Raw genomic sequence first — 19,810 nt, 5'->3', positions numbered from 1 at the left:
AAAGCTTTTAGGTTAAATGCCCGTGTACTGAGCACGTGGTGAAAGAGGGCCACCTACGAGCTGTGTGCACGCTGACGTTACACCTCAACCGTACGTGCACAAACTCCAGATATGAACAAAACAGCAGCAAGAACTACCACATTCGGAGCGTTCAAGGCGATCCCTGGATGATGAAAATCTCAAACTTTCCATTTAAAAAATAAAGAAATTAAAAAAAAAGTAACCTGTATGTGGCGGTGTGACTAATGTAACTGCTAACGTAGCTGTACCAGCGAGGTTTGCTTTTCACCTGCTCTCCAAATCATGCTGTTTCATTTAAGTCAGTTGTAAAGTCAGACAGAAGACCCATGCAGAACTTTAAAGTAGCGGCTTTATTCTTTAAAAATTAAAATACTAAATATAACTATAATCTCTTCACTGCCACTACAGAGCAGTTTTACGGGGCTGTGGAACGTAGTTGAGATGAGCTGTGATTCAATCAGAGTGAAATGCAAATATCATGCTGTTCTTCTAGCAGTCACTGCCAAAACCTGGGAAAGCATCCCTTAAAGAGTAATATAAAAACATGAATAATTTATCTCACTGTACATTAGCGAGAGCTGCAGAAAAGAGAGTCATGGCAGAAACGTGGCATCATGCACCGGGGGTGTTGCTCTTGGCTCTTTGACACAAGGGAGGCTTTGCGAACAGCCCGGAGAAGCACCGCGAAGGAGAGAGGATCGCACGCCGCCTGAGATCAGGAGCAGCGGCGGCGGCGAGACCAGAAGAGACGGCAAGTCTAACATGCAAAATTCACCAACAGTCAACGAGTACAACACAGACACAGTGAGAAGAAGGGGGGGAAAAAAAAAAAAAAAAAAAACCTACATTTCTTTCACATTTACTAGCGTCCTGTGAAAGTTTACTGGATATTTTTTTAAGTGCAAAAAAAAAAAATAAAAAACAAAGGCATCGGGACCCACTGGGACAGAAACCAGAGGGACGGCGTTTCTGCTGAACCTGGTCTGTGAATGGGAGCCTGCAGGCTGTGCCTCTGCTCTGCCCCTTACTGGTCAGTCTTTGTACTGCAGCCAAGCGACACAACCGTCTCGGTGACACCTTTACTGCCGAGGGGAGGGAAAAAAAAAACTGCAGGGATGTCTCGGGCCGAATCCTCCGAATGTTCCAGCAGGCTGAACACACGTGTATCGGCTGCAGCAGATGAAGAAGGCTTTGCTCAGATTGGGCCACATCAGGGTAGTGCGTTCCGGGCCACGAACTTGAGGATGCCACCATGTTTGTAAAACACCATGTCCACTGCGTTCTCAAACGAGGCAATCACCTGGAAAGTCTTCCCAGTGCTTGTCTGAAATGGACACACGCAGACACGTGAAATGATGGCAACGCTGCTCTGTAAAGGTTTGAAAAACTTGGCGGATCAGGGAAAGCAAATGCTACCTTAACAGTGATCTCTTGTCCCGGTGACAGGTCCTTGGGAATGCACAGGGAGAACTTCTCTTTGCCACTGAGCTCCAGCGAGTCAGCACTCTGTCCAGGGAGGAACTGCAGGGGGGCAATCCCCATGGCAACCAGGTGGTTTTTATGCAACTTCTCAAAGCTCTCGGCGATGACGGCCCTCACACCCTGCAGTGTGGAGAAGAGCAGCAGAGGGTTTAAAGTCGGAAGACCGGGGCGGTCCGAGGAGGGTTCCAGAAAGCCTTGGGGAAGCAGGAAATGCCTGCACTCAACTACTGGACTCGGCATTGCGCGTGGTGGTCTCTCGGAAACACACTGCGGTGAGGGTAATGGCTGTCGTGGTCAGATGGCCCATTCCCTGCCAGCTGGAGCTCCTTTCGGCAAAGAGCCTACAGTCTCCCGTCGGACAATTCATCGCATGCGGACCTTCAGATGTCCCCATCAGCCTGTGACAGACATGCAGTTGCACAACCGACTGCATCGCAGCAGTGACAACACAGCGAGCCATGCTCTGGGAACTCACCAGCAGGTAGGGTCCCTTGGCTGCCCAGTCACGCGAGTTCCCAGATCCGTACTTCTTCCCTGCCAGGATGATGAGGGGGATTCCGTCTCTCTGGTAGCGCTCAGCGGCGTCAAAAACGTCCATCTGTATTGCGGATATCAGACAGCTCATATTTTACATCGTCACCGAAATAAAGCGCAGCTGGTCTGTCACACAGCCCACTTACAAACACTCAAAGACATACACATTCTGTAGCTTCTTTTTAACTGCATTTTCTTTACCTCTTCTCTAAAATATCTGTATCTCGAACCCTACAAAAAAGAACCCAAGGAGAGCAGGGCTACAAGACTGCCAACTCAACTCACTTCCACAGCCTTTACAGCTCACGCCTGCTTTCCCAGTAACAAGATTAGAAAGATCATACGTTTATGGCACGAATAGGTCCGCAATCGACACGGAGCTTGTGCAGAATGTATTTTTTTATCATCAGTCATTTTAAACTAGTTTTTATTTTAATGTATCCGGAATTTTTACAAAAGCAGCTCTTTCTGATTCTTAATTAGGAGTAAAACTGACTTTGGAGTTAGGAACAAAGTGAGATTAGACAACGTTGTGTGTCTAGTTGCGCGTGCTGCTGAACCCTTTGAAAAGGCGCTCACAATCTGTCCGGACGGAACGTGCAGGGTTTTGGGCCCAGCTTTGCCAACAAATCGGTTCTGGAGCTTGATGCTGGCAAAGGTCCCCCGGGTCATCACTGCATCGTTGCCCCTCCGGGCCCCGTAAGAGTTGAACTCCCGAGGAGTGAGGCTAAAACGGAACAGGAAAACACAGCAAAATCACCACAGATCTGTGTGTGTGGTGAAAAGACAGTGGCTGTGAGCTAAAAGCTCACACCACTCATGCCATCCACACATGGGCAACTGCAGAATTATTGGCACCCTTCATGGATAAACATTGTTAAAAGTGTATGGCTTATCAAATATGTTTAAGCCCAAAATACCACCCATTGAATGTGTTAATTTTATTTATTAATTTTTGCTCATTTTCATGAAAGGTGCCAACAGTTCCAGACTTAACTGCAATATACAATAAATATACATGTTAGTGGAAGCGAGGAGCTCCTTACCGCTTGCTCTGCAGGTACTTGGCAGCAGCGCTAACCCGGGCGATGCTCCCCGCTGGAGAGATGTGATCGGTGGTCACCATGTCCCCCAGGAAGAGCAAGGCGTGGGCGTTCTCCATGGGTTGTGGCTCACATAGCTCCTTGGTCTGTCAAGCAGAGCCGTAGCGTCGGCACACGCAGTGCACACACCGTGCTCCTCCTTCTACACACACGTACATGTCTTCATTTCATCCCTAAACATGCCTAGTCTAGGTACCACCTGGTGCGAGACAGCAGAGCTCAACTCACAAGCTTATTGAAGAACGGGGGACATCTGATGTAGGTCGACTTAGGATCCCAGGGAAACAGCTCAGCCTCTGATGCTTCCAGGTCTTTCCACAGCTTGTTCCCCCTCTGATAAAAGGACAACAGAGACATGTCGAAAGGAGAACTGCCACCCCCCCCTCCAAAGTGACACAGACAAGAACTGTAGGAGCTCTCTCCAAAGGGACTCACCTTCATCTTCTCTCGGAGCTCGCGGAAGATGGATGAGATGACCATGTTCTCCTCCGTGTGCTGGACTTCCTCTCTGCTGGGCCACACGTCTCGCAGGTACACCTCCTTGCCCTCTGGCGTCAAGCCTGGCAGTTCCAAACACAGAGGTGCTCACCAACATGGTACAGCAGGTGTCAGCAGCCATCCAACTGCACCACACTCCTCCTCCGAGCTCCAGATACCCCACTGATCCACCCCCACCCGATTGTAGAGAGATCACAACGACAGGCTTCGTACCCAGGGGCTCTGTCTCGAAGTCGATGCTCACGGTGCCAGCGATGGCGTAGGCCACCACCAAAGGTGGGGAGGCCAGGTAGTTGGCACGAACGCAGTCGCACAAGCGCCCCTCAAAGTGTCGGCTCCCTGAGAGCACTCCACACGCCACCAGGTCACCCTGCACACCCAGAGAGCAGATCAGCATCACCGGCACACGATCAATAAGGCTCCAATAATGCTAAGCTAATTTCGGTCAAGTGAGTCAATTCAGCGTAACAGACAGGAATCAGAAACCTGTTTAATAGCATTGACGACAGCTTCCGGTAGGGGGGAGGTGTTCCCCACACATGTGGCGCATCCGTAGCCGACGACCTCGAACCTGCAGAGCCCGTCAAGAACGTTAGCAACCAAATCTGCCCATGGAAACGCGTGTGGTTGTTTAAACACACGTTGTGACCGTGAGCCTCACCCGAGCTGGCTGAAGTACGGCAGCACTCCGCTTGCACTGAGATAGTGTGTCACCATTCCACTGCCGGGTGCCAGGCTGGTCTGGATGTAAGGCCTGACAGAGAGCCCTGCCCCCACTGCCTTCTTGGCCAGCAACCCTGTCGGAGGACATCCAGTAAGCGAGAGAGGCCACCACCGCGGCTTCGTCCACTTCGCTGCATGAGTAGATGACCCGTCGTCACCCCGAACCTGTGTGCTCACCTGCAGCCAGCATGACGGACGGGTTGCAATTGTTGGTGCAGCTGATGAGGGCGGCGAGCACGACGGAGCCATGCGTCAGCTGGTACTCCCTGCTCCCGTGCAAGAAGGGCATCAGCGTGGTCTGCTTCTCCACAGGGATGTGGAAGCCCTTGAAACCCACCTGCAAGGACAAGGCGGTGAGGCTTTAGAAAAGGTCCTGGCCCTGTCTGGCAGCACCAGCATGCAGGCAACTGAACCAGAAACCTTATGGTCGCAAGTCCATGTCTCATAACCTTGAGCAAATGACTTAACAGCTTAGTAAAAATATGAATGTGTGTCATTATAAGGTCAGTCAGTCACTTTGTGTGCAGCTTTATGACTGAAAATCATGCAAATAATTTTTGCAGCTGGCCAAGTAAATGCTGCCCCTCAGATTACCACAGTCTCCTTGTACTGAACATGAGGTGTTGAGTATTAAGAGGTTCGAACCTTCTCATTCAGGCAGTTCAGGAAGTCTTTCTTCATATTGCTGACCTCCACCCGGTCCTGGGACCTCTTGGGTCCACTCACATGGGGGACGATGGAGCTGAGGTCAATCTCTATCACCTAAAGGGAAAAGAAGAAAGGCATGGAACAGGTCTTTTGCACGTGTGTGTTACTCAGGCACAGTTCAGAAGGCATCACATCCCACACTGATGGACCACCGTGGGAGTGGAAATAAAACAGTGCCTCCATTTGTCCTTCAGCCACTGTGAAAACACATCCTCACCTCAGAGTAGTGAGGGTCTTCACCCAGGTCCTGATAGCTTCTGAACAACTTCACAGCTTTGAGGTAAGCTTCCACCAATTCAAGTTTCTCCTCACTAAAGTCTGGGAATAAAAACACACACCATGTGCCTCCTGTCATCTGTTAAATATACATGACCATATTAGCATATCCAACATAAGACAACGAGAGCTTCAGACATAGAACACAGGATCACTGTCAAAGCACAACTTGTTTCTCACACACCACCATGTTACTGGCTCACGTCCCTCAAGTAGCTGCCTATAGCAGTGTCATTCAAATAGAAAATACATAGACAATCATAGCAGATGGTGTTGGACTCATTTATGGAGCTGTCAGGAGATCAGGAGAGAAGTAGGTCTGAATCCATTTAAAGCTGAGAGGGATTCAGCTGCTCTGAGGGACAGAGGCTGTCTGTTTTGTCAGATTAGGGAGAAAAATCAAGATTGTTTTTTTTATTTTTTTAAATAGGGGCACAACATTAGAATACAAAAATCTCCTACCAAAGTAGTATAAGTCATTGAATGGTTCATTTACTGGTCCCCCTGTAATAAAAAATCCTTACTGGCTTGTTTAAAGTGCTTCAGCGTGACGTCATCAACAGGGAAGAAGCTGACTGTGGCGTTGTACTCGGGGCACATGTTGGCAATAGTGGTCCTGTCCGGAGCAGAGAGCTGCGAGACCCCCGGCCCGAAGAACTCCACAAATTTACCAGATATCCCGGCCTGGCGAAGGTGCTAGAAGAGGGGGAAAACGCGTCACCGAGATGGTTCTGCTTGCCGCGGCTTGGGGTGAGAAGATGTGAGTGGTGGTGCTCATCTACCTTTGTGATCCCAAGGACGATGTCTATGGATGTGGCAAGGACATTGACAGAGCCGAGCAGCTTGCAGCCCACCACCTTGGGTAGCGTCAGGGTCACAGGCTGGCCCAGCATGACGGCTTCCGACTCGATGCCTCCGACACCTGAAACGGGGAGAGCAGTGCGGCGTTTGACCTAATGTCACATAACACAGCTTGGAGGATATAGGTCAGCTCAATGGAGCCATTGAGAAAATGGCTTTTTGCTTCATGTTTAAGTTAAAAGAAGAGAATGTTCTGGAAGACATGATAAGAACAGTCTGTAAGAGGTCCCTGAAAAAGACATGACTGCTAGTAGGGCCTTTATCAAGGAGAAGGGTGACCTGCTGCACTTATCTGACTTCCTCCATGGTGATTCCACTGAGAAACAAATTTTTTGAACCTTGTGCCAGGCAGACTAGCTACTCTGTTACCAGACATCTGTTTGTGCTCATTTTGGTCTTTGGGCTTCAGGTAAGAAAAAAAGAGTCAACAATACAGATGCTCCACCATTTATTCACTTATTTGCTTCTTTTTTAAAAAAAAAAAAAAAACCACTCAGCTGTAAATTTAAAAATAAGATTTGATATCTTTTTCCCCTCAAACTAAAATTACTAAAAATATGTTTTACATATTTATTATGTCACTATCAATAAGACGTCTACAATGCAGACGTTCCTCAATTTATTCTACGGATTGATCCTGTAGAAATCTTTCATACAATAAAAATATTTTGCAAGACTGATATTTGTTAAATTTGAATGATCTAAACCAAATTCAACGACACATTCTCTCTGAACTCTTGAAGGGGCGACGCACTCCTCTTCGGTTTGGGTGCTCTTTACTGCCATCTATCAGCTGGAAACGTAAATCCAGATGGTGCTTGCTAAAGTACAGACAGAAATCTTATAAAACACACATTGTCTGAACCGCTTGTCCCATTCGGGGTCGCGGGGAGCCGGAGCCTAACCCAGCAACACAGGGCATAAGGCTGGAGGGGGAGAGGACACACCCAGGACAGGACGCCAGTCAGTCGCAAGGCACCCCAAGCGGGACTCAAACCCCAGACCCACTGGAGAGCAGGACCCGGTCCAACCCACTGCGCCACCGCACCCCCCACATTTTATAAAACACAAGTGTGGAAAATGCAAGCATTCTGGTGTTTATTTTGAGAGCATCTTTGAAGATTTGCACCTTAACTGTGCTTAATGGGAGGAGCTAATATCTTGTCATTCAAAGTAAAAACCAGACAGGACGCCACACACCATTTGGACGTGAGTCTTCCTAAAGGTATCGTGCAGAGGACGGAACTCACCCCAGCCCAGGATGCCCAGGCCATTGACCATGGTAGTGTGGGAGTCGGTACCCACCACGCTGTCAGGGTACACAAAGTCCTCGTGCTCCTGCACCGCCTGGCACAAGTACTCAAGGTTCACCTGGTGCACAGCGCTGATGTCTGGCGGCACCACGTTCACATTCTTGAAAGCTTGGGAACACCACTGCAAAATCGATAAATGAGTAACACCGTGAGGTCCGGTTCACAGACTCCTTTACAAACTTCCACGCAGCTTTGAAGCCAGCGTCACCACACGCTGCAAAACACACACCAATGCATCTTCTCCATGTACCTTGAAGAACTGAAGCCTCTCTCTATTTCTAATCAGCTCCTTCTCCTGATTCTTGAGGGCAATCTCAGGCCTATGGACGAAGAGAGAGAAACATATTAACCTGGACTGCCAGTGCCTGTGATGAGGGAGACGGGGCCATGGTGGACTGCTGGGTGGGGGGAATAAGGGGACACGTACTCAAACACAGGCTGGAGGTGGAAGGGACACAGGAGCGGGGTGTTCTCTATCTGGACAGCGGCAGCTGGTGCTGAGGTAGAGGGTGGGTCGTTACAGGCCCCTTTACTACAACTTCTCTGGGGGCCGCAGCCACGAGGTTTGGCTGGAGTTGACTTCACGGGGGTGGCCTGGCTGTCCCCTCCACCAGGGTTCGGGGCATTTTGAATGGCACTGCAGAGGTACAAAGACACGGAAAAAGGGGTTTAATGTCAATGAACAGTTCATTTGGACAATATTTTACCACCAGCAGACTGCAAAGCCACTAGGACATGGGAACGCCTGGGGAAGTAGCCAGGCTGTAATAATAATCCCAGTAACAGAAAAATGAAAAAGTAGCATGAAACATACTTAAACTTGCCTGACTAAGCAGAAATAATGCTGACCTTACACACAGGGCTGTTAAGGTATTGTGAAGAAAGGTTCTAAAACAAATGTTCGCCAACGAACGTTCCAGAATGCACAAATCACCATTTCCCGAAGTCGATCTGCAGCGCGTGGTCCACGATAAGGTCCGTAGGGCATTTGGGGTTCACTTGGCTGGGGTCACCTCCTTGCCTGGCCACGGCATCTCTCATGGCTGCCAGGTCCACCATAGCCGGGATGCCGCTGTGGAGAACACAAGGAACACAGCCTATAAAGCCAGGACAAACAGCGCAGGGAAGCCTTTGAGAACACACTAACGTCCACGTGATAAAAGCGTGTCTCGCTGCTGGGACACTCACGTAAAGTCCTGCAGCAGGAGCCGGGCAGGGGAGAAGGGCACCTCCGCTGAGCCCTGCTGCCGTCGCCAGTCCAGAATGGTTTCCACATCCTCCTTGCGCACGTAGAAATCATCACACTTCCGGATGGCAGCCTCCAGCAGGACACGGATGGACAGGGGCAGCTCATCTATACAGGTACGAATGGACAGGAAAGAAAGGTTGCAGTGAAACATCCAGCTACACAACCACAGGCACTAACTGAATGTAAAAAATTAGCCCCTTTGGGGTGAAAACTGAAACTGAGCACCGCATGGGTTCCACCTCCACTCACCGTATCTCGGGTCCTGAAGCTTCGCTGGACTGAAATACTTCCGGTCCTCGTGTTTCTCACTTTTCAGTGTGTCTATTAAGTTGCTGAAAGAATGTTCTGTGTAGAAAGACAAGTGGACAGATGACATTTCATACCTGTTGCCCCTCTGCAAATCCAAGACAGACACAACCAAACATTTTGATGAACAGATATTAAAACTTAGGCAACAGGACAGAGCAGCGCGTAAGAGAACACACATCACTCACGCAACCAAACACCACTACAGTACAGAACACAAAAAACAAGCGATATAAACTCTGGACCAGTTCAAAACAAGTTAATTTTTTTTACTTTAGATTTATGCAATGTTTCAGTCAGACTAAACATGCTGACCGTGAAACTGGTCACCGTGAAACTAGCTACTCCTCACTTTGTTAGACCGAGAATGATCAAATAATTGAGGAATCGATCAGAACTGATTGTTCTGCGCTTATTAGTTTCACAGTAAGAACAAAGGCAACATATTTATTAAAGCTTTCCCTTTCAAAGTGGGGCAGCAGCTCTTTTCCTCCACAGAAACAACCCAAGTTTGAAGGAAGCTGAGATGTGTATCCAGGGAGGAATTCCATCGATGCTTGAATACAGATAAGCTTTTCTGGAACTGCGGGCAAACGATAAAAAACACAAGTCTTCTGTTCTGGAATAAACCAGATCTGCAGGTTCTGCTCCTCGGAAGTGCAGGTATTCTCAAGGTGTCATGAAATGTGTGCACTGCTCCTAAGGCTACAGTATATATATGTGTGTGTGCGTGTGTAGACCACATTCTTCAAAGTGGCTGGTGGGGGGTCGAGCCGCCAAGCTTCATGTACAGCACACACCCAGCAGCCCATTGTCCCTCTGCTCAGGGGACTGCTTTGAAGGCTTGGTGGAAAGTGCTGTGCTACAGAGGCAAGCACGTGGCCTCTGATGTTTCCCACAGCTCGTTCCCACGGCGATGCCTTTCCAAGTCACGCCCCCACCGCACGGCTGCCTCCACCTTCAGCTGAAAAGGGAGCTCCTGGGGGGCTCGGAGGGATGAAGAGATGGAGAATACCGCTGTACCACAGGATGCCGAGCACCGGTCCGGTACGATGGTTGGCAATAAGAGAGACCTGAATGACCCCTTCCTGCAGTGCAGCCACTGCTGCACTGAACATGTCTATCTTTTACCGGGGTTTCTGTTTGCAGTGGCTCATGTCAACAACACGGAGGAATGGCAACGTTTAAAATCAACAGTAACCTAGCAACCACCCATCGCCAGTCCACGTGGAGATCAATGCAACTTTTTCATAGAACGATGCCAGAACTACCGGCTTTTTACTCCCAGAGCACCTTGACAGGTGGAAACTATGCAGCATTTGTAAGCAGTAAGTGGCGTACTCCTTTAGCACCTTTGACGAAAGGACCCTGAACTCTGTAAATGGGTATAAAGTTTGTAAACTGTAGATGTTGCCTAGAACAATAAATAATAAAAATGCTTTTTTCTTAAACAAAAAAAAAGCTCTTCCACTTCTCATTTTCCACCTCCTTGTCCTGCTGTTCAAGCGACAAGAAGCGATGGAACTATGCTATGGAACCCTGAACACACAATGTTGAATTCAATGTCCAGGAAAGTGTAGAGCTTGGAAAGACGGACAGCAAGGAGGATCAAATCAAAGGGTCACTGCTCCCATTAGATCCACTCCCTACTGGTGGGTCTCCAAGGAACCACGAACAAGGGCAGGCAGGTAAAGCAAACACACAGCAGGTACCATCAGCCAGGAGCAGAACCCATGGAGATGGAACTGGACTGGGTTTGGATTTGAAAGACTCAAAGCTGTTTGATCTACATACATTGCAGTTCTCCAGCACAGCATGGTCATGAATGCCAGATGTATGGAACCCAACAATCCAGTACCTCTACAACATCTCCTGCAAGCTCAAAAAGAAAGAACTTCACCGGGAAGCCACAACATCCTGAAAGCAGGAGAAGAAGGTATTCGGGAGCAGGACTTAGGAGGAGAAAAAAGACGAAGAGGACGTGGAGGGGACTGTCCTCAAAGTGGCAACAAGGAGACAAGAGGGACTAGCAGGAAGTAAGATGTTATCTGAAGAAAGAATGCAGGAGACGACGAGGCAGACGGGTCTACGGAGAAAACACAAGAACTTCCTATGTGACCTGGTCATTCAAGAACAAGTTTGTTCATCATCAAAAAAAAAAAAAAAGTAATGAAAATATATCAACGCGAGCTGGTCCGTGGTCATTCCTGCAGGACGGAGCAGCAGCAGATGGGTGGGACTCCACCCCAAAGTGAAGACCTTCGCAAGGCACAATTGTGTTTTCGTAGTAAAAAAAGCTCACCACGGTGGGGTTAGAACAAATGAAGTGGAAATCTGTGGTCAGAAGAGGAACATCGCTGTTCGCATGCGTTTGCAGTGTTCACCCCCAGCAGGTCATGTCTCGTCAGTGCTGCGCGGAGGGAGGGAACCATGAGGCTTATCTCCCAGATGGCTCTTCGTACGCCCAGCTGCAACTTGTTGATATCCATGAGCTAGGATCTGTGGGCGAGACCACTCGCACTGCGGGGAACTTTGGCGGTCAGTAAACCGCACCGACTGGACAGACGATACAAACTCCTGTAAAATATTTCTGAATCCCAACGGATATGATTTCGGCTCCTACCAAGGCTTGTTTACACTCTGTGGTCCCCAGAGAGAGGACAGTTACCGTTATAACTGTTTACACCACACATGGAGATTCCGTGTAACTAGCGTAACACCACACCCCCTTACCATGAATCAACACAGTAACACCAGTGCTACACTACATTATTACTGTAAAAGCTGTTACCCAGTGTGTTAGATTCACTTAACCGATTCTTTCGATCAAAGTGACAGAGCGTTAAGCTACTTACAGTGCTTAACCCATACAGCAGGGTCATTTTTACCGTGTCAATTTCGGGTAAGTGCTTTGATCAAGTGTACAACAGCAGGAGGTGAGATTCGAATCTGTGTCCTTGGAGGGCAAGACTGCTTCAAAATTAGCTCCACCACTAATACCTACACACCACACTGCTAGAGTGTCATAACAGCAACACCTGCAGTGCACTGCTGCAGTTAACCTTTGTAATTAAATCAGTGTATCATCATCATCATCATCATCACATAAAAAAGGATTACAGTGTTATTACCACTGCACACGTACATGATGGGTCATTTCTGTAACATCACACAGTCACTGTGACAGTGCGTTGCTGCATGATCATTTACTCTAAGTCTAACACCACTGACTGGTGTCACCAGCAGCATTACCCCAACAACATGATACACACACGGTGTCACTGCTGTGTAACAATACATGATCACACACCATACTACTCAATAATGATTACTGTAGGAGTAGTAATCAGAATAAAAGCAGTTAGCCCGTGTTTTTCGTGTACCGGCGTCACACACGATTACTCACAGTACAGTGAGTAACGCCTCAGTTTTCCGTGTCATGATGATGAGTGAGTGAAAGCAACTGTCGCCTCAACACAACGCAACACACGACGATGTCTGAAACCCTCAATCTCTGTTCTGCTGGGAGCAGCGCAGCTGTTCGTGTCGTCTGTGCTGCTTACAGCGAGCCAGACACAACAGCACGTATCCTTTCTGACGCGTTATCGAGGTGACTGGAAAGCGGAGAGAACAAGAAGAGCGAACCGAGCGCTGCGGCTAGCCAGTTTAGCTAGCACTGAGGCACGGAAAAGAGGGTTAAAATCACTAGTACAGCGGCACTGAATTGCGGATTTACATTCACGGATAGAAGCAAAACAAGCGGAACCATACATAGTGTTGGCAGAAGAGCGAAACAATGCTCCTTACTGGTGTCTTTGACATCAGTCAACACGACGTGCCTTACCTTTGGGATAAGAACCGAGCGCCATGATGGCTTCTGAAATTGACACGATCTCCACTGTGGACCATGGAAACTCCTCCCCGTGTGAGAACCAATCAGCGCTGAAAAGCCTCCCCGCGACTGGACCAATCATCTGTGAAGCCTCGCGCAGTGGGGACCAATCACGTCGCAGGACTTCATCAACTGAGCCGGCCCACCGACTATTGACCCCGTGCAGACCAGGACAGAAGCTTCGAGTTTCATGCGTAACTGATAATCATGAAATAAAAAATGGAATACAGTATCGATTTGATAACCTTCACTTTCTTCGAGCCGTTCCTCTTTTTGTCTTGCTATTTTGGTGTTGATTAAGGGAGCGCTTCCAGTGAACTGAAGCAGGAAAATCTTATCAGACATGTAAAAAAAATAAACATTTTGCGCTTGTTTACGTAAACAAGTCGCATTAAAGGTGTGTCTGACTACATAGTTGCTTAATGCAGTTTGTGTAAAATGAGCTTTTATGATTATGTTCTCTGAATGAGTTTAGCATCGTTAACCACTATGTGACTATACGTTGAGGGAAATATTACACACACACACACATTTTCAGAACCGCTTGTCCCATACAGGGTCACGGGGAACCGGAGCCTACCCGGCAACATAGGGCGTAAGGCTGGAGGGGGAGGGGACACACCCAGGACGGGACGCCAGTCCATCGCAAGGCACCCCATGCGGGACTCGAACCCCAGACCCACCGGAGAGCAGGACTGTGGTCCAACCCACTGCGCCACGGCACCCCCTCTGAGGGAAATATTAATAATTACAAATACAAAACTATACTTACATACATTACTATGTATACAGCATATACAGTATATAAAGTATACACAGATTAATATGTTAATATTATTTCAATTACGAAGTACTTAAGGACAAGAGTCATACATAAGTCAGTAATAAGATAATTACATATTCAGTACGAATTTAAGCACTGCATGTGCAACTATTAATCATGTTTTAAATAAAGTTTATCTGCTAGGAATATCTAGTGTTTGTGAGGATGTTAAGAGTGACACGAGAAAGGCCTCCTTCGCGCACGAGCTGCTCCAGCGTCATCTCGTGACGTCCCGCTGAGGTTACATAACCTTATTGTACAAAGAGAATAATTTATTCTTTGACCATCCGTTGAGCCTATTCGATGTTAATGGTTTCTGTGAACACGTGGTGCGATTAAAAAAAAATAAAAAAATACAGTTTCTTCATGGGTTGACCTTTGAACTCTGACCCCGGAAGTACAGATGGGCGTTCAATAGCCGGTGGTGTTGCGATATGACCCCGCGCGCACGGAGCACATCGGGCCGTTTCCGCTCGCAGCTTGTTCGTGTCCGGCTTCCAGTGAGACGTGCGTCCGAGGAGTGAGGCGGCGGCTCCGGCACGGATACGCGGGAATATGACTTTGCCGAAGGGGGCGAGTCGCTGGGTGTCCGGGTAGCAGGCGGAGGAACACGGTGAGTGACTCAGAGTGAAGGCGGACGTGGGGAAAACATTTGAAGAGCGTTAAACAACGTTACTACTAGACTCATACTGTGTGGGGAAAGCAACCCAGGAGTGTGGGAGACTGGAACAGCACTAGTCGTCTGGAACAATTTAATTGAATGGAAAAATAACTCTGGGGCGCTGAAAGGACACCGAAGCAGTGTAACTGACTGGATACTAGTACACTCCCACCCACAGTACTGTTACTGTAACTCCAGCCTCCGACTGCTCTTACTCCGGACACAGTCAGTCCCCCCCCCCCACAGTCGACACACACGTGGTCAACACACACACGGATGTGTGGTATCACCCTAAACACCAGGCAGTCAAATGGTTGATTAGATTGCAATGTTCTTATTTATTATTCATGTGACACTTAAAGTGACTTAGTGTTATCTAGCGAGAATTATTTACCCATTTGTACAACTGGGTAATTTTTACTGGAGTAATTTAGGGTGAGTACCTTGCTAAAGATAAAGGTACTGTAGACCTAGGTGAATTTCGAACCTGTGACCTTTGGGTCCAAACTAAAGGCAGCAGCTCTAACTGATACACTACCAGCTGTCCCATATACTGAGTGAATGATGATCAGCAGGACCAACAAGCTGCTGGATGAACCCTTTGTTCAGAAAACCACAGATTGGGGGGAAACTCATTTACACTTGCTTACATTTATTTATTTATTTAGCAGATGCTTTTCTCCAAAGTGACTTCCAATGAACTCTGTGTAGTGTTACTATCAGCCCACACACCTTATTCACCAAGGTAACTTACACTGCTAGATGCTCTACTTACACTGGGTCACTCATCCATACATCAGTGGAACACACACACACACTCTGTCACTCACACACTCTGGGTGAACCTGAACAGCATGCCTTTGGACTGTGGGAGGAAACCAGAGCACCTGGAGGAAACACACAGACACAGGGAGAACATGCGAACTCTGCACAGACTGAGCAGGGATCGAACCCACATCCTCTCGCACCACCAGGCGCTGTGAGACAGCAACGCTACTCACTGTGCCGCCCAATTAGCGGTAAAACAAACGGGTTTGACTGCATTCTGTTTAAGGGACGTTCATGACACGTTGAGTCGTGATCCTTGCTGGTTGCAAGAACAGAAGCAGTTTACCTTACACATGTGATGAGGACCTTTGAGCTCAGTAAATAGAGAAAACAGCTAAGGAGACACTGGAAGGTGTAGAAGAAGCGTGTGACCGAGATACTTTGAGGGTTAGAAAACCTGGGAGTTTCAAGGCATCCCTCACAGGTGTAAATGTGGTGAAAATATGACAGGAAGGACAGAATGTCATACACCATAGTGTTTGGGCAGGAGAGGTGACCAAAGAGGCTCAACGGGACATGAACGCGGTTTGCTGACGACGACACAAAAATGCCTTCAGATATTACAGAACAGCGAGTAAAACACAGCTCATTAAAACATCTCTGTTGTTGTCGTTATAGTTTCTTATTTCTGCATGTAGGGAATCCTGCTGTGCGCTGCAGCTGCTCCTCTACTCTGATGCCGGGTGCTTTGGGAAGAAAAGATGCAGCAGAAGCGGAACATACAGATCATCGAATGGGAGGACTTGGACAAGAGGAAGTTCTACTCCTTCGGAGTGTTCATGACCATGACCATCCGGGCCACGGTCTACCCGGCAACGCTCATTCGCACACGACTCCAGGTGCAGAAGGGCAAGTCGCTCTACAACGGCACGTTTGACGCTTTCTTTAAGATCCTGCGGGCCGAGGGCGTGCGTGGTCTCTACCGCGGCTTCATGGTCAACACGTTCACGCTCATCTCGGGCCAGGCCTACATCACCACCTACGAACTGGTGAGGAAGTACGTGTCCAGCTACTCGACCGACAACACGCTCAAGTCACTGGTGGCTGGTGGCTCTGCCTCCCTGGTGGCGCAGAGCATCACGGTCCCCATCGACGTCGTCTCCCAGCAGCTCATGATGCAGGGCCAGGGGGCGCACCTCACACGCTTCAAGGTCAAGCCCAAGATGGCCGTAGCAGCCGGCAAGCACAGGGTGACTTTCGGGCAAACAAGGGACATCATCGCCCAGATCTTTGCCGCTGACGGCTTCCGTGGCTTTTACAGAGGATACGTGGCGTCACTTCTCACCTACATCCCCAACAGCGCCGTCTGGTGGCCTTTCTATCACTTCTACGCAGGTAAAGCGGGGCGGGACGTCTGCCGTGCTGGATGCAGTAACCTGTCCGAGGACTGCGGGTGCGCTGTTTGCTCGGTACAGCGTTGCGAAACGTACGGTTGTTACGTTTCCCAACCCGAACGGAGCCCAGCGTGTCTCAACTTCTCCAGCTGCTTCGGAACCAACCTGCTGAAGTGCGAAAAGTTTACATTTATTCATTTAGCGGACGCTTTTCTCCAAAGCGACGTACATCTGAGAAAATAAAATTTGTGTATTAGGAGAAAGAAAGACATGGTTGCAGACATGTGATAAAGTAAACCTAGTTTGTTTCTTTCCACTTCATGCACCGATGTTCATTGCACGGGTCCGTGCATAAAGCTCAGTATAGACAAATCCTGATAAAACGCACAGCTACACAACAAGAATGCGCGTCGGGAAAAAGTGGTAGCAACAAAAAACTTAGCAGAAACATGACAAACTGCAGTGATGGACCTCCAACGCAAAATATAATACACATGCTAAAAGTTGCGAAGTTTTGAGACAACTGGCTTTGTCACGGTTACATTTCACTAGCTGCCCAGGTGTCATTTTTTTACTTTTCGTATTTATTACGCAGGCAGTTTTGTCTCGATCCTCATTGACTCTCGGCAGAGTGACGGCTGTGTCACTGGTGTCACTTTGGTGTTTCCAGCATCCTTTCGCTTTGTTTCTAATCTAAGCATCGGTGGTTGTGCTCCTACAGAGCAGCTCTCCAAACTGGCTCCCAGCGAGTGCCCCCACCTGCTCCTGCAGGCCGTGGCGGGCCCTCTGGCAGCTGCCACCGCTTCAACGGTGACCAATCCCATGGATGTGGTCAGGGCCAGAGTGCAGGTATGTACACACGTGGTGTTTCTAATTCCGTGATGTCCCAAAAACTGTGCCTTAACTACAACTCCACCAGTCAGCAGCCTTCTTCTGGGGTCAGGAATGAACTGTCTCTGCCAGGCGGAGAGAAATGTTTGGTAGCACAGTGGGCCACTCTGCTACCTTTGGATCCAACGGTTACAGCTTTGAATCCTGCCTCCTTCCCTAGTACCCTTGAGCAAGGTACTTAGTCTAAATTGCTCCAGTAGAATTACCCCACTGTCTCACTGGGTAAGTAATTGTATGTTGCTTTGGAGGAAAGTGTCAGATAAGTGAATAAATACAAATATTTGTGTGTCCACCAGGTGGAGGGGAGGAGCTCTGTCATCCAGACCTTCAAGCAGCTGCTAGCAGAAGAGGGCTTCCTGGGAATGACCAAAGGTCTGTCAGCCCGCATAATTTCCTCCACTCCCACGGCTATCGTCATCGTGGTGGGCTACGAGACGCTGAAGAAACTGAGCCTACGGCCGGAGCTTGTGGACTCCAGGCACTGGTAGAACGGGAACAGCACCTGCTGCCGTCGCCTGCCTGTCTGCTTCTGTTGCCCTTTCAAAACTGCGTTGCCTTGTGACATTTCAGAGTGACAGTGAAATGAGGTCTTTTATTTTTGTTGACCAGCTCTTTATCTGTTTTAAGATGTCTGTGGGGGTTTTTTTAATATAGTAAAGTCATACAGATGTATGACATTTTAAAGTAAGCAGTTGTGTGCATATGAAAAGGGGTAGATTAACATGTAAGATAGTGTGTAAAATTTATAAATTTAAAGGTTAATCTGCTAACAGTGTGTTTACGAGAAAAGGAGCTGTTATGTCTGGTGGAGTTGAACCACCGTTCTGTGCAGGGAGGCCAGAGGACTGAAGTTATTGGCTGAAAGTCCAGTCGCTGGCATCGGTGGTCCAGCCGTAAGATTTTGCGAGAAGTGGGCAGGGCCAAAGCAAAGATGAGCACTGTTTGAAATTTGAATGTGCAGAAGCACAGCAGTGTCAGCTAGGAGAGCACATGCCACACTTCCCAGCCTTCACGCCGAACCCTGGGGTACCGGGTACGACATTCATTTAATGGACCACCTCTCTGTAGAACTTTTTGACACATTCCTCCTGCTGATGCTCATGACTTTTAGATTTTTGTCCAATCCCGAAGAGACAATCATGGATGCCGAGTCAGTAGTTGGAAAGGCCGATGTTTTCGGATAGAAAAACGGCGCAAGTGTAAAATGTTGTAAATATTAAATGTTAAATATTATGTGTGGTGGATAAAGTCATGTTTGAGCAACTGCAGCTCACAGCAGTACAGGCTGTTGATCAGGTTCTTGGTGATTTATGCCAGTCTGTGCTAACAGAGTGGGAATGAAGCATACGGTGTGTGACAGGCGGGGAGCGCAAATAACATGTAAACTTGAGCAAAGTTCAACATCGCTGCTTTCTGGAAACGTAAGTCTTATGTTGCAGGAGATCTATGAAGATAATTTTGCAAGGATGGTTAATATAAAGAGCAAAAACTAAATGCGAGGAGATGCGTCTAATTGTCATTTGGCTAAAATTTGACTGGTTCTGTTATCTCTAATGTATAATTAATCTGAGCTGTTGGTATGAGGGACTCTACAACTTGAAAAGACCACCCCCCCCTTCCCTTCCTAGAACCCTGCTTGCCCCCCCAGGTGTTTGACACAGCCTTGGAAAACAACCGTCAACGTAAACCCATATCTTACCTCTCTGTGGACAGGTCTCACTGTTTTGTGATTCCAGAGCTTTCACTGGAGTGGAGTCTCACCGCTTCCCGTCTTCAGCTGGGGCAGATTGTGTTTTTCACTGTAGTAACACCCTTTACCCTGTAGGGGGTGCAATTACATTACATAGAGGTTTTTTTTTTTTTTTTTAAATAAAACACTCCTAGTGTCTTTGCCCTTGTCTCTCTGCTCAAGTGCTTTTACTTCACAGTAATGAAAGACTAACAGGCTCCTGTAGGTGTTCGGCTCACGTGTCCATGAAGTCTCTGAAATTGTGCTCATTCTTTCCTGACAGACTGAGCTTTTTTCCCCCATTTTAATAAAACTGCTTTTAAAAAAAAAAAAAAAAGAGCCTTGCATGTTGCTGTCCAAGTCTCCTATGCGCCTGCTCTGTTCAAAAAGTTGGAGTAAGGTCAGAACTTACGTTACCAGAGACTAGGTACTTTACCACAGCTATTATTGAGTTTCTCAGTTTTCCAATAAAAAGGAAGGGAGTTGAAGACATTTTCAAAGTTATAGTGGCCAGAGACCCCACCATTAACTTTTGTCCCCCCCAGAGAACAAAAAGCCATATGTTGAAGGTTTTTCAT

General features: G+C 48.0%; 2 protein-coding genes across 3 annotated transcripts; one reads left to right on the top strand and one right to left on the bottom strand.

The window, feature by feature from the left end:
* Positions 1-388: 388 nt before the first annotated feature.
* On the bottom strand, positions 389-13,123 carry ireb2 (iron-responsive element binding protein 2). Its single transcript, XM_018765701.2, has 22 exons — positions 12,919-13,123; positions 9,018-9,113; positions 8,708-8,873; positions 8,454-8,591; positions 7,947-8,156; positions 7,770-7,839; positions 7,457-7,640; positions 6,128-6,267; positions 5,870-6,041; positions 5,287-5,387; positions 5,007-5,123; positions 4,539-4,698; positions 4,300-4,435; positions 4,125-4,209; positions 3,852-4,008; positions 3,576-3,700; positions 3,369-3,473; positions 3,084-3,226; positions 2,617-2,764; positions 1,979-2,101; positions 1,438-1,623; positions 389-1,345 (listed from the first exon to the last, which is right to left on the bottom strand). Exons 1-22 carry the CDS (start codon positions 13,046-13,048, stop codon positions 1,232-1,234), a joined length of 3,006 nt encoding a protein of 1,001 aa, XP_018621217.1. The 5' UTR covers positions 13,049-13,123; the 3' UTR covers positions 389-1,231.
* Positions 13,124-14,204: 1,081 nt separating this feature from the next.
* On the top strand, positions 14,205-19,787 carry slc25a44a (solute carrier family 25 member 44a). Of its 2 annotated transcripts, none has more exons than XM_018765773.2 (4): positions 14,205-14,402; positions 15,917-16,613; positions 17,334-17,461; positions 17,800-19,787. In XM_018765773.2, the coding sequence occupies exons 2-4, from the start codon at positions 15,980-15,982 to the stop codon at positions 17,989-17,991; spliced, it is 954 nt and encodes a 317-aa protein (XP_018621289.1). In that variant the 5' UTR covers positions 14,205-14,402; positions 15,917-15,979; the 3' UTR covers positions 17,992-19,787. The 2 variants fall into 2 exon arrangements, with proteins under 2 accessions (XP_018621289.1, XP_018621290.1); XM_018765774.2 differs by having other exon boundaries at positions 15,897-16,613.
* Positions 19,788-19,810: the final 23 nt, after the last annotated feature.

Source organism: Scleropages formosus, chromosome 5 (assembly GCF_900964775.1).
Source record: "Scleropages formosus chromosome 5, fSclFor1.1, whole genome shotgun sequence".
NCBI classification, from domain to species: Eukaryota; Metazoa; Chordata; class Actinopteri; order Osteoglossiformes; family Osteoglossidae; genus Scleropages; species Scleropages formosus.
The sequence above is the reverse complement of the archived record's forward strand: the minus strand, read 5'-3'. Positions and strand labels throughout refer to the sequence as shown.

Coding starts and splice junctions, on each gene's coding strand:
- slc25a44a (XM_018765773.2), top strand. CDS start 15,980: ATGCAGCAGAAGCGGAACATACAGATCATCGAATGGGAGGACTTGGAC. Junction 16,614..17,333: donor TTTCTATCACTTCTACGCAG/GTAAAGCGGGGC, acceptor GTGCTCCTACAG/AGCAGCTCTCCAAACTGGCT. Junction 17,462..17,799: donor TGGTCAGGGCCAGAGTGCAG/GTATGTACACAC, acceptor TGTGTCCACCAG/GTGGAGGGGAGGAGCTCTGT.
- ireb2 (XM_018765701.2), bottom strand. CDS start 13,048: ATGATTGGTCCAGTCGCGGGGAGGCTTTTCAGCGCTGATTGGTTCTCA. Junction 5,124..5,286: donor AAGACCCTCACTACTCTGAG/GTGAGGATGTGT, acceptor TTTTCCCTTTAG/GTGATAGAGATTGACCTCAG. Junction 4,210..4,299: donor CCGTACTTCAGCCAGCTCGG/GTGAGGCTCACG, acceptor CGGGCTCTGCAG/GTTCGAGGTCGTCGGCTACG.